Source organism: Limtongia smithiae (assembly GCF_038497785.1).
Source record: "Limtongia smithiae strain NRRL Y-17922 unplaced genomic scaffold V1518scaffold_20, whole genome shotgun sequence".
In the NCBI taxonomy this organism is placed as follows: domain Eukaryota; kingdom Fungi; phylum Ascomycota; class Lipomycetes; order Lipomycetales; family Lipomycetaceae; genus Limtongia; species Limtongia smithiae.
In genome coordinates this window covers 91,291-102,272 of record NW_027117641.1, presented here as the reverse complement: position 1 = coordinate 102,272, position 10,982 = coordinate 91,291, and the positions used below count along the sequence as shown (strand labels likewise).

At 54.7% G+C, this 10,982-nt stretch overlaps 6 protein-coding genes across 6 annotated transcripts; 3 read left to right on the top strand and 3 right to left on the bottom strand.

Annotated features, from left to right (window-relative positions):
- V1518DRAFT_423919 (Spc98 family-domain-containing protein) lies at positions 1-3,065 on the bottom strand. The gene is made up of 4 exons (XM_066905808.1): positions 2,833-3,065; positions 2,517-2,774; positions 369-2,464; positions 1-305 (listed from the first exon to the last, which is right to left on the bottom strand). The coding sequence occupies exons 1-3, from the start codon at positions 3,007-3,009 to the stop codon at positions 428-430; spliced, it is 2,472 nt and encodes an 823-aa protein (XP_066756894.1). The 5' UTR covers positions 3,010-3,065; the 3' UTR covers positions 1-305; positions 369-427.
- A 117-nt stretch (positions 3,066-3,182) lies between these two features.
- On the top strand, positions 3,183-4,106 carry V1518DRAFT_423917 (nucleophile aminohydrolase). Its single transcript, XM_066905807.1, has 2 exons — positions 3,183-3,807; positions 3,859-4,106. The coding sequence occupies exons 1-2, from the start codon at positions 3,244-3,246 to the stop codon at positions 4,051-4,053; spliced, it is 759 nt and encodes a 252-aa protein (XP_066756893.1). The 5' UTR covers positions 3,183-3,243; the 3' UTR covers positions 4,054-4,106.
- Positions 4,067-5,538, bottom strand: V1518DRAFT_388849 (uncharacterized protein). The gene is made up of 3 exons (XM_066901732.1): positions 4,945-5,538; positions 4,697-4,893; positions 4,067-4,643 (listed from the first exon to the last, which is right to left on the bottom strand). The coding sequence occupies exons 1-3, from the start codon at positions 5,296-5,298 to the stop codon at positions 4,100-4,102; spliced, it is 1,095 nt and encodes a 364-aa protein (XP_066756892.1). The 5' UTR covers positions 5,299-5,538; the 3' UTR covers positions 4,067-4,099.
- A 147-nt stretch (positions 5,539-5,685) lies between these two features.
- V1518DRAFT_423914 (uncharacterized protein) lies at positions 5,686-8,323 on the top strand. Its single transcript, XM_066905806.1, has 4 exons — positions 5,686-6,027; positions 6,088-6,347; positions 6,399-6,947; positions 7,000-8,323. Exons 1-4 carry the CDS (start codon positions 6,015-6,017, stop codon positions 8,179-8,181), a joined length of 2,004 nt encoding a protein of 667 aa, XP_066756891.1. The 5' UTR covers positions 5,686-6,014; the 3' UTR covers positions 8,182-8,323.
- V1518DRAFT_423911 (NADH-cytochrome b5 reductase 2) lies at positions 8,324-9,671 on the top strand. The gene is made up of 2 exons (XM_066905805.1): positions 8,324-8,498; positions 8,687-9,671. The coding sequence occupies exons 1-2, from the start codon at positions 8,451-8,453 to the stop codon at positions 9,608-9,610; spliced, it is 972 nt and encodes a 323-aa protein (XP_066756890.1). The 5' UTR covers positions 8,324-8,450; the 3' UTR covers positions 9,611-9,671.
- Positions 9,627-10,793, bottom strand: V1518DRAFT_423909 (uncharacterized protein). Its single transcript, XM_066905804.1, has one exon. The coding sequence runs from the start codon at positions 10,740-10,742 to the stop codon at positions 9,663-9,665; it is 1,080 nt and encodes a 359-aa protein (XP_066756889.1). The 5' UTR covers positions 10,743-10,793; the 3' UTR covers positions 9,627-9,662.
- Between the last annotated feature and the right edge of the window lie 189 nt (positions 10,794-10,982).

Below are 10,982 nucleotides of genomic sequence, written 5' to 3'. Positions count from 1 at the left end.
ATTGATGATAGCGGTTCAGAATTTGGTGAACCAGGCCGTGGTTAAACTCTCGGGCATACAAAGGTAGCACTGCGGGTTAGGGATATTTAGAATTTGACATTGAACGGCCAGATCAACTCCCCGTGAGCGACTGAGGCTCGATCGCAGGACAAAATCTTTGTCGTCGATCCGTTCTCGCCGTATGCAATCGCCATCAGCTCTACGAATATGATCTCAATTGGGCATTATAGAACGTATCATATGCGTTGCTCGCGCGTAAGGTTGCTATCGTGCAAGCGGTCGAAGACCTGAATTCGGAGGTCGTTCTGTGTCCGTCATCGATTTAGTGACTCATTGCATTGTAAAAACCCATAACACCGAGAAATTACCGTCCCACTTTCAGTTTGCGCAAATCATACAAACAGCCAAAACGAGCCTGAAATAACCTTCAAATCGGTATGCAGACCTCTAGCCGCGCACACAAACTCAGCAGTACAACCGTCTCGGTTGCCGCGTAGTAATTCAGCGCGTCCATAAGGATCTTCAAGTGGTGATCAAAGTTCTGCTCGTATTGTGACAGAATATGCTCCAGCTTTGAGATCTTCTCGTCGCGCGCAGCTGCATCAGCATCGGCCGCTTCGAGCGGCGGAAGCGACCGCGACAGCTGAACAATATAAGTGGCAAACAATTTGCAGGCCGCCATAAGCTTCGCCATGACGCGCAACAACTTCGCGTTTGTCAGCATGCATTCCTTAAGACACGTGTCCAGGAAATCGACATGGGTCTGCATCAACGCGTCCACGGTGTTGATCTTGTCAATCCCGGCCATCAATGCGTTCCAGTTGGGTTCCATGACCTCCGTCGTAGAATAATACAAAACCTGCTGGATAAATACCAGCATCTTAGTGCGAAGATTGAACGCCCTGGCTTTCCATTTCCATAGCCGCGGTGTCGTTCCCGACGTTACCGCCCAGGCCCTCGTCTTTGCTTGCTCGAGCCACGCTGCACCAAGAAGTTGCTCGATGTGTTTGAGCGCGACTAGATGCCGGAACAAGAGCTGGTATCGCAAGATAGTCTTGCGTGAGATGACAAGAGATAGTGGGAACGGTATTTTGAAGTCGAGTTGGAGCGCTTGAATGCCAATGATCTTCTTATCGGAATCCTTCGTATCAGCCACGGGTGTCGAGCGAGACAGGGCAGCCGTATCAGTCGGATCCAAACCGGAAACGCTGACAATCCGCATCAGCCACTCTGTCAGTCCGACTTCGTTAAGTTGTACCGAAATGTCGTCCTTGTAGGGATCAGCGACTGTGATGCTACCCGGCTGACGTAGTGTCAGATCAAGCAGCGACTGCAGCTTTGACACGGAAACCGCCTTCGCCGGCTTTCGCAGCTCATGCGCAGCAACATCGAGAAAATTCGTGAAGAAATCAGCCTGGTCGAGAAAGAAATAGTGCCGCAATGACGTTAATCGCTCCGGCAGCTTATGCGTCGACACCAGCAAAGACAGTAAATACGAGTTCGCATGGGCGTAGGCCGAATTGATGTTTGAGAGCACACTCGCATCGTCAATAGTCTCGGGCGCATCAGCAATTTCACTGCTCACATCCATGCCGCCGCATTCTCTGACCACGTTCAAAAACTTTCCGGCAAGGAGAATCTTCTCACATGTGCGCTCGTCAGCAAATTGTGGTGGAATTTCCTCCTTTCGTAACGTGTACCTCTTGTCCCAGTATTCATCTGTGTAATCGACATCCAGGTTTTCTCGCCGTATGCTTCGCTGTTCTCTGATTAAGAACTCGTTATATGGATCTGCAATTAGACCTTTGTGTAACCATTTGTTCAGCATTCTCATGTACGGCCGTGACGCTTCCTTGAGCAAAAAAGAGAGCAGTTCACGAATAGGCGGGTCTCCGGAAGTAGCATATAATCGCTCTGTGAGCAGTCTTAAGATATCTCCTCCTTTTGTGACAGAAGATATAGTGCTTGACACTCCAATGTTGAGCGCATTGAGATTGCCGTCGTTCGCCTTCAAGGTCTCCAAGATTTTATCAAAATCAGCGGTAGGATCGTTCGCGTCGTCCTCAGGCTCCTCTTTGCGCGTGATTTTCTGGACTAGAGCATTCAGCTCGACGAGCTTCCGTGCGATATGGATTGTCTCCATGTGAAAGATGTGCAATGAAAACGAGGGGTCTGTGAGCATGTTGTACTCCATCTGTGCCATGATTTGCAGGTATTCAGTCATGATTGTGCGCATTGCCGCACACAGTGCGTGGTTAACGACACCGTACTCCATGCGACTCTGAGACTCTATAAACGCTTCGATGCTGCAGTGGTTCGTAGCTATTCTGAGCAGCAGCTTGGTCAGGTCGCGAAGACTGGGGTCGAGCCCTTTCCCAAGACGGAATTCGGGCCCCGCGAGTCTGTCGGCCTCAACAGTCGGGTTATACCGCTCGTTAAAACGGATATATTGTCCTTCGGTGCCCTAAGCATGACCATTTAGCACTGGTACTCAAATCAGCAAGACAATCACGTACCATAAGAACCTGCAACAAATCATCCATTATGACTGCATGTTGAAGTTCAACGGACATTCGATCCAGCGGCATTGGGCGCTTCGGGTTGAGAGTATACGAAGCCGGGGGTGCTGACACTCTGGTAGACAGCGTAGACATCGCACTCTCAAGCAGCCGTACTTCAGGGTTCCATGCTATCATGCGCTGCGTATCGCTTGATTGTGGCCGCTCCGACATGACGCGTAGGGGAGAGCGATGGCGGGTCGACGACGAGCGGCTCTGCATTATGGAAAATTAGAAACTTAGAACCACTACTTGTCTAGAAGGCTATACATGCAATATGCTCAGTCTTTCCATCGCTTGGCTGTGCGTCCGTGGCATGTCCTGATGACGCGCTCATGGTGGAAGACTTCACAGACCGTGAGCGGTGCACGGAGTGCGAGTTCTGATCCGACTGCATAAGCACCTCGCGTGCGGCCATTGACACACGCCGTGTATCCCCATGTGTTGACATAACTGCCAACGTTAACTGACTAGAGAATATTAGTTGAGGGGCTGCTTTCTGTCGCGACAGGCACGGCGCCGCGCGTGGGCGCGTCGAGCGCGTTGTTGTTTGTACCATATTATCACGTGATATTCACGTGATTTACTTTACCCTTCGAGCCTGTTCCAAATCACTGTCCATGGACCCCATTCCCGCGATCATCCCTAACGCCATCACCCTCCTTATCACCCATCAGACCCCGTCATGTTTCTAACAAGGAGCGAATACGACCGCGGCGTGAGCACGTTTTCACCAGAGGGTCGCCTCTTTCAAGTCGAGTATGCGATCGAGGCGATCAAACTCGGTTCGACCGCTATCGGCATCGCGACTGCTGACGGCGTGATTCTCGGTGTTGAGAAGCGTGCGACGTCGGTACTTCTTGAGTCGTCATCTATTGAGAAGATTGTGGAGATTGACCGGCATCTCGGCGCCGCCATGTCCGGTCTCACGGCTGATGCGCGCACGATGATCGATCATGCGCGCGTGGAGACGCAGAATCACGCGCTATACTACAACGAGAAGATCAAGGTCGAGTCTGTCACGCAGGCTGTCTGTGATTTAGCACTGAAGTTTGGAGAAGGTGCGGATGGCGAAGAGAGAGTCATGTCGCGCCCGTTCGGTGTTGCACTGTTGATCGCCGGCGTCGACGAAAACGGGCCTCAGCTGTACCACGCGGATCCGTCAGGAACATTCTACAGATATGATGCTAAGGCTATTGGCAGCGGTAGCGAGGGTGCACAGGCTGAGCTTCAGAATGAGTACCACAGCGTATGTCGCATATTGCGTGTATGCAGTCCAGAATTGCTAACATGTCTATAGTCGTTAACACTGCCAGAGGCCGAGCAGCTTGTACTGAAGACGCTGAAACAAGTCATGGAGGAGAAGCTGGACTCGAAGAATGTCCAGTTGGCAAGCGTGACGATGGAGCAAGGATTTCGGATATACTCGGACGACGAGATGAAGGTCGTGGTCGACCGACTGGAAGGTACCGAGACAGCAGCTGCGTCGTCATAGTCGCGCGAGAGCATATGTATCATAAATATATATTTTATGTTGCTTTTTATGAATTCCAGGTGGCTGCGATGTTATTTGGATCCAGCGTTTTCCGGCTGGGGCGTAAGGCTGGCGTTGGTGTCGAATGTAGCGATTGCCGCGAGCGATTGATGGACGCTGGAGCAATAGGTGTGGTACCAAAGCTCCTTGTGGGCGAGGGTCTGATATCCCTGGTTACAAACCTGCGATCGAGTTGTGGCGTGTAGACGTCGACGGAGCCGTCAGTCCCGACCGCGACCTCGCGCTTCACCACACTCAGCTTCGGCCGTACGACTTTTTGCTCGTACTCTTCAAAAGTCTCGCCGTAGACAAGTTGCTTGTCGTTGGTGAGCTGTAGAAAGAGCTTGATCATGACATGTGTCTGTAGGGACACAAGGAGACAGATGATGACGTCTCGTAAGAAATGCGAAGGTGTCGTGAAGAGGATGATGAGGGCGTGAAATGGCGAGAAAGTCGAACACAGGTAAAGATTGAATAGTGGCGGATTCCACATTCGGAGCTCCCAATTTTCTTGATGCCCCTCTTGCCGTGACTGCTGTGTTTGCTGCTTTCTGTCGCAAGAATTAGTATGAACAGCTTGAAGCATTGTTGCTAGCAGACATACCGAAAAAATTGCAAAGGGGAACCTGCTTGAGCAGCTTCGCTCTCAAGGGCTAATTGAGATGTGCGCGTCGCAGCATGATTTTCCATTTTCTTGTCCTTGTTTGAGCGTCCAAAGAACGTGTATGTCCTTCGACGCGTGAGCACATAGTATGCGTTGAGAACGCATGCAGTGAAAATGATCATGGATAGAATTGATAGCTGCATCAGCAGATTAGCAACAGCAACAGACATGCGGCAAATGCAACATACAACTCCAGAAAACCAGAGGGCTAACCGTCCAGATCTACCATGCCCTTGCAACACGTCCCCAGCAATCGCGCTTCTACTCAGCTTGTCATCGCTGGCAAACACTGCGCCGCCGTTTGTCGATCTTCCTCGTCCCAACACTGCAACACCCAGCCGGCACATCATGAACAAGACATCCAGCCCGGCGCCAAGCAATGCGGCGAGTGAGATCGCGAGTTTGTCCCATTCGACGGTGGACAGCGAATCATTGACAGAGAGGAAGAGGTCGAGAGGGTATGCCCTGGCGCGGGACCATAGCGAAGCGCGGCGGACGATGCGTCGTTGTGGTTGCCGCGAGTGGCCGACCGTAGATTGCATGGCAGACGGGCGGTCGCAATCAGAGCTAGCTGAAGGGACGTCGGATATGCATGCTCTTCGCAGGAGCTGATCGGGGGGAGGGTGACCGCGATGTTTACCCTTCTTCTGTGGGACGGCTCTGCGGGTTAGGGTATAAAGAAGGCCCGTCGAGTTCTCGATGAACAAATGACGGGAATGAGTTTTGAAACTTCGGGCTGTAAATCTGGAAGTATAGTTTTTCAAACTGATCGTTGATGCACTGCGTACGTAGAAAGAGGGTTTTGAACGAGTTGAGGAGTGGTTGGTGAGACGTGCAGGTAGGGATCACAATGTGATACACACGGCTCACGCGAGTCACGCACGCCCAGGGCAGCGGTCCTGCCTCTTCGAGCCTTCAAAGAACTCCGACACAGCTCGAGAGTTCCACGCAGCAAGCAGCAGCAACAGCGTAACCACCAGCACTTGACGATCAGACAACAAACGACGACGGCAACGCCCTCGCAACGCCGTACGTAAACACATTTCCAGATCTGGCGGACTCGCACTTTGCTGCCTCCGCGCGCCGCCTCTGCTCTCCAGGTCGTCTTCAGCGCGCGCTCCGGCTTCGCTCGACCTTCTCGGCCGCCTGTTTCTTTACATCTGTCGCCTTTCTCTACTCCGCTCCACTTCTTCAGGGCGGATCATACTTTCCCGCGCTTCCCTACTCTTCGTTCTCCGGTCGCATCCGCCACCCCGATATGCCCGCCCGAAGTAGGTGTACCTTGGTGATGATAACACAATGTCGCACTACTGACTGTTTCATCTTTCTAGCCCCTCCTCAGCAACCGCCGACATGGACACACTCGGCCGCGGAAATCGCTACCGGCATGGCGGATTTGGTTAAGCAGGCCAAGGACGTGCAGGATTCGGTTGCCGCTGTTGAGTCACCCGAGTGGAGTAACGTCATCGTGCCGCTGTCCGCATCGAACAATGACAAGTACGGCCTCGTCAACCGTCTCACGTTTTATCAGCATGTGAGCACCGACAAAGAAGTCCGTGACAGCAGCAGCAAGGCCGAGGAGCTTTACCGCGTAAGTTATCTTTGTGGGGTGGTATGAGAGGCAGATTTTAATTCGGGCCAGGACTTCGATATCGAGTCGTCGATGCGCGAGGACCTGTTCAAGGTCGTCAGTGCGGTGCATGAGCAATCGCCGGAAGTTGATGCTGAGTCTAAGCGCCTGCTTGACAAGATGAACCTCGACTTCACCCGAAATGGGCTTGCGCTGCCCAGCGAGACCCGCACGGTGCTCAAGGATTTGCAGAAAAAGCTGTCGAACCTCGAGGTGCAGTACGGCAAGAACCTTGGCGAAGAGACTGGATTCATTTTATTCACGCGAGAGGAACTTGCCGGTGTGCCGGAGGACGTTCTATCTGGGTTCTCCGAGAAGGACGGCAAGCTCAAGATGACATTCAAGTACCCGGATCTGTTCCCAGTTATGAAGTACGCGCAGAACCCGGACACGCGGCGTCGCGCGTTTGTGGGCGACCAGAACAAAGTTGCTGAGAACGGCGAGCTGCTTGTACAGGCGATCAAGCTGCGTGCCGAGATCGCGCAGCTACTTGGCTACTCTACGCATGCAGCTTACGTGCTCGAAGAGCGTATGGCTAAATCTCCGGAGAAAGTCCTGAGCGTAGGTTACAGATGTGGTGTTACGTGATGAGATGTGGTGCTGACAGAAGTAGTTTCTCAACGACCTGCGCGAGAAGCTGACAGGCGAGGGCAAGACCGAGATCACGAAGCTGATGACACTGAAGACAGATGACCTCGCGTCACTCGGATACCCGCCTGAGGATGTATTCAACGTGTGGGACTATCGGTACTACGACCGGCTTCTGCTAGAGAAAGAGTACGAGATCGACGCACAGAAGATCAGTGAGTATTTTCCAATGCAGTCGACGATCGAGAAGATGCTGGGGATCTTTGAGATCCTTTTCAACCTCGACTTTGTGGAGGTGACGGGCGCGGATCGGTCAGTGTGGCATGAGGAGTGCAAGCAGTTTGCGGTGTGGAAGAACGACAGTGGCAAGGATGAATTTGTGGGGTGGCTGTACTTTGACCTGCACCCACGTGAGGGCAAGTACGGCCACGCGGCAAATTTCAATCTCGGTCCTGGATATACGGACAAGGAGGGAAAGCGCGTGTACCCGGTGACGGCGCTTGTGTGCAACTTTTCGAAGCCGACGGCGACGAAGCCGTCGCTGCTGAAGCACGACGAGGTGGTCACGTTTTTCCACGAGCTTGGCCACGGCATCCACGACCTCGTGTCGGTGACAAAGTACGCAAGGTTCCATGGCACGCACGTTGCACGGGACTTTGTAGAGGCGCCGTCGCAGATGCTGGAGTACTGGTGCTGGCAGCCGGCGCAGCTCAAGTTCCTGTCGTCGCACTACTTGGAGCCGGAGCGCACGATCGACGACGACCTGATCGACAAGATCGTGAAGAGCAAGCATGTAAACGGCGGATTGTTCAACTTGCGCCAGCTGCACTTTGCCCTATTTGACATGACGCTGCACACGACGACGGACGGCGCTGTGGACGTGAACGAGGCGTGGAACACGATGCGGCAGGAGATTGCGTTGATGGGCCAGGGCAACGAGACTACGTACGGATATGGCTCGTTTGGGCACTTGATGGGCGGATACGACTCGGGCTACTACGGATACTTGTGGTCTCAGGTGTTTGCGACGGATATCTTCTATACGGAGTTCATGGCGGATCCGATGAACACGACGCAGGGACTGCGGTATCGGGACACGATCCTGAAGCGGGGCGGGTCGCGGGAGGAGAGCGATAACTTGAAGGAGCTGCTTGGACGGGAGCCGAACAATGTCGCGTTTCTGACTGAGCTGGGTGTGCCTGTTTAGGTGGTGTATTCGTATATGGAGGTAGTCAGTGGTACAGTGGTAGAGCTGAGCGGAATGGACTTTTGAGTGTAGTGCTCGGGGATAGCGGGGCTAGACGGGAGGACACAACCCTGGCGCCGTTCGCCGGAAAAAGTGAGGCTGGGGCCACGGAAGAGCGACGGAAGAAGGGAAGGGAAGGGAATGAGTCCATCCTTTCTCTTCCCCGCGCCTCTGTCACCGCCGGCACCCCTGTACATAGTACTTAGCACTTCTTCTCTCCCTCCACCGCCATGCAGTCCCAGTCGCTCTTCCGCGCCGGCCGCGTCTTCGCTAACAAGGTGCGTCTTCTGAACGGAATAAAGCGTGCTTGCAGCGCAGAGATACTGCGCCGTGAGGCATGTGCGCAACCGGCCGGGTGTGTGATTGGCTGCCGGGCCACGCACCGTCGCCGGAGCGAGCTCTCCTGAATTTGCGATGCTGCGATGCAAGATCGTCATTTGCTGACACTCCCTTTTCCTGTTCGCAGAGCTTCTCCCGGCTGTACTCCTCCTCCGCGTCCTCGACTTCCATGTCGTCGTTCCGTCGTCCACTTATCGTCGCCTCTTCCGTCGCTGCCGCCGCCGCCCTGTCGTACCAGTTCTACACCACCATGAGCAAGCCCATCTCCGCCTCCTCGGCCGTCTTGACCGGCGACGGTGAGTTCGTCGATCTCACACTGACCGGTGTCGAGAAGGTGTCGGAAAACACGTCTGAGTTCACGTTTGCGTTCGACGACAAGAGCGCGAGCTCCGGTCTTATTACTGCGTCGGCTGTGCTCATCAAGTACCTCACGGCTAAGGGCAATGCCGTGATCCGGCCCTACACTCCGATCTCAGACACTGAGGACAAGGGCGCGCTTGTGCTGCTCGTCAAGGAGTACCCCGAAGGCAAGGCGTCGAAGCACATCCACGAGATGAAGATCGGCGAGAAGCTCGCGTTCAAGGGCCCGATCGTCAAGTACGCATGGTCTGCGAACAAGCACCCCGAGATCGTGCTCGTCGGCGGCGGCACTGGCATTACGCCGCTGTACCAGCTCATCCACGAGATTAACAAGAACCCGGCCGACAAGACCAAGGTTACGCTCGTGTACGGCAATGTGACCGAGGAGGACATCCTGCTTAAGGCACAGCTCGACAAGATCGCGGCTGCCAAGCCTGAGCAGTTTAAGTTCGTGTACGCGCTTGACAAACCCCCGGCTGGGTGGACCGGCGTGACCGGCTTCGTGACCAAGGAGGTTCTCAAGGGGTTGCTACCGCCGCCTACTGCCGAGAACATCAAGATTTTTGTGTGCGGCCCGCCCGGCTTGTGCAACGCCATTTCCGGCAACAAGATCTCTCCTGCCGACCAGGGCGAACTAACTGGTTTCCTGAACGAGCTCGGCTACGTCAAGGAGCAGGTCTTCAAGTTCTAGACGCATTGATGAAGGTGTTGTACTAGACTAGGGAAATATATTTGATCTTTAGTTATATGAACTCTCGAGCCGCCGTGGGGGGGTATGTGCGCGTTTCGCGCGACGCGTCGGCGCGGTGGTGTCTGTGTGTGTAGGAGAGCATGTCGGCGTCGTCGCCGGTGCTGTCGAGTCGTTGTAGGGGGTAGTGTTCCATGCCATGGTCGATGAGCGGCTGCCGCGCAAGGGACTGCCGCATGAACAAGGACGGCGTTAGTGCGTGCACGACGCCGGAGAGGCCGGAGAACATGCCGCGTCTGTAGGTGATGGCCGAGGATATGAACAGCGATACTGTGCCCGCGATCCACAATGACGCGTCGAGCGCACAGGAGACGACAATCAAGTTGACGAGCTGGCACGCGCGCTCGTAGGCGGCGCAGGTGTCTTTGTAGGCGCCGCCGCAGATGGCACCGGCGTCGGGGATAGCGCAGGACGTGGAGATTCCCCCCGACTTGTGCATGATGTAGACGAAGACGGCAGACCAGAGCAGCGGCATGGCGAGCTGCGAGAGCACGAAGGCGATGGACCAGACGTGGGTGATGTTTGTGATGTCGAAGGTAGTGGACTCTCGTGTGTCGGTTTCGTCGTAGGTGTAGGCGAGGTCGCCGTATGTGTCGCCGTCAGTAGCTGGTGCCATATCCTGCGAGCGGATACGGACGCGAGAGCTACCAGTGCCGCCGCCGCCCTTATTCCTGAACAGCAGCAGTATCGTAACCGACGATGCGAGAATCACAAAGTTGGTAATCGCGGAGACCGAGATGAGCAGCAAGTACGCGGTGGTGGAGTACTCATCCGGCGCGGCGTCCGCACCACGACGGTTAGTGAGATACAAAAAGTACGCGACCACGCCGAGCGGGATGGTGGCGAAGACTGCCTGGAAGAAGGAAAATACGAAGAAGGACATGCACCATGGCGGGTATCGTGCGGTGCTGTTGCTGTTCGCGCCGCGAGAGGACGCGGTGAGAGAGAACGTGTCGTCGTCGTCATTGTCGACGTCGGCAAGGTCGAGGATGCGCGCGATAGCGCGAGCGGCAGTCGCGGGCCATGCCGCCCATGGGCGTCGTGGAGGGTGCGACTCGTCGTAGGCTAGAGGCATGGCCGTGCCTGCTGGGGGCGCGGCGCGGCGATGCACGGCGAATGTACTGCGAGAGCAGTCGTGGAGTAGGTCTAGATTACGGAGTAGCGTGTGCAATGTCTACAGTGCGCACTTGTATGCGCAAATCTACTAACTCAGAGAAGAGCTTTGTACTCGGTGATACGAGCAGAGGCACAGATGTGTTGAAGAGGCTAACTTTGTCGCGGAAGACATTGTGGAAAGAGGCATAGGTCCCATCAT

What these genes read in the sequence shown, in the direction of transcription:
- V1518DRAFT_423919 (XM_066905808.1), bottom strand. Translation starts at nt 3,009, where the DNA reads ATGTCAACACATGGGGATACACGGCGTGTGTCAATGGCCGCACGCGAG. An exon ending in ATGGAAAGACTGAGCATATT is followed by an intron (nt 2,775 to 2,832) that starts GCATGTATAGCC and finishes TCCATAATGCAG; the next exon opens with AGCCGCTCGTCGTCGACCCG. An exon ending in ATTTGTTGCAGGTTCTTATG is followed by an intron (nt 2,465 to 2,516) that starts GTACGTGATTGT and finishes GGTCATGCTTAG; the next exon opens with GGCACCGAAGGACAATATAT.
- V1518DRAFT_423917 (XM_066905807.1), top strand. Translation starts at nt 3,244, where the DNA reads ATGTTTCTAACAAGGAGCGAATACGACCGCGGCGTGAGCACGTTTTCA. An exon ending in TTCAGAATGAGTACCACAGC is followed by an intron (nt 3,808 to 3,858) that starts GTATGTCGCATA and finishes ACATGTCTATAG; the next exon opens with TCGTTAACACTGCCAGAGGC.
- V1518DRAFT_388849 (XM_066901732.1), bottom strand. Translation starts at nt 5,298, where the DNA reads ATGCAATCTACGGTCGGCCACTCGCGGCAACCACAACGACGCATCGTC. An exon ending in CCCTCTGGTTTTCTGGAGTT is followed by an intron (nt 4,894 to 4,944) that starts GTATGTTGCATT and finishes CTGCTGATGCAG; the next exon opens with CTATCAATTCTATCCATGAT. An exon ending in TCCCCTTTGCAATTTTTTCG is followed by an intron (nt 4,644 to 4,696) that starts GTATGTCTGCTA and finishes TTCTTGCGACAG; the next exon opens with AAAGCAGCAAACACAGCAGT.
- V1518DRAFT_423914 (XM_066905806.1), top strand. An exon ending in AGGCCGAGGAGCTTTACCGC is followed by an intron (nt 6,348 to 6,398) that starts GTAAGTTATCTT and finishes AATTCGGGCCAG; the next exon opens with GACTTCGATATCGAGTCGTC. An exon ending in CTCCGGAGAAAGTCCTGAGC is followed by an intron (nt 6,948 to 6,999) that starts GTAGGTTACAGA and finishes TGACAGAAGTAG; the next exon opens with TTTCTCAACGACCTGCGCGA.
- V1518DRAFT_423911 (XM_066905805.1), top strand. Translation starts at nt 8,451, where the DNA reads ATGCAGTCCCAGTCGCTCTTCCGCGCCGGCCGCGTCTTCGCTAACAAG. An exon ending in GCCGCGTCTTCGCTAACAAG is followed by an intron (nt 8,499 to 8,686) that starts GTGCGTCTTCTG and finishes TCCTGTTCGCAG; the next exon opens with AGCTTCTCCCGGCTGTACTC.
- V1518DRAFT_423909 (XM_066905804.1), bottom strand. Translation starts at nt 10,742, where the DNA reads ATGCCTCTAGCCTACGACGAGTCGCACCCTCCACGACGCCCATGGGCG.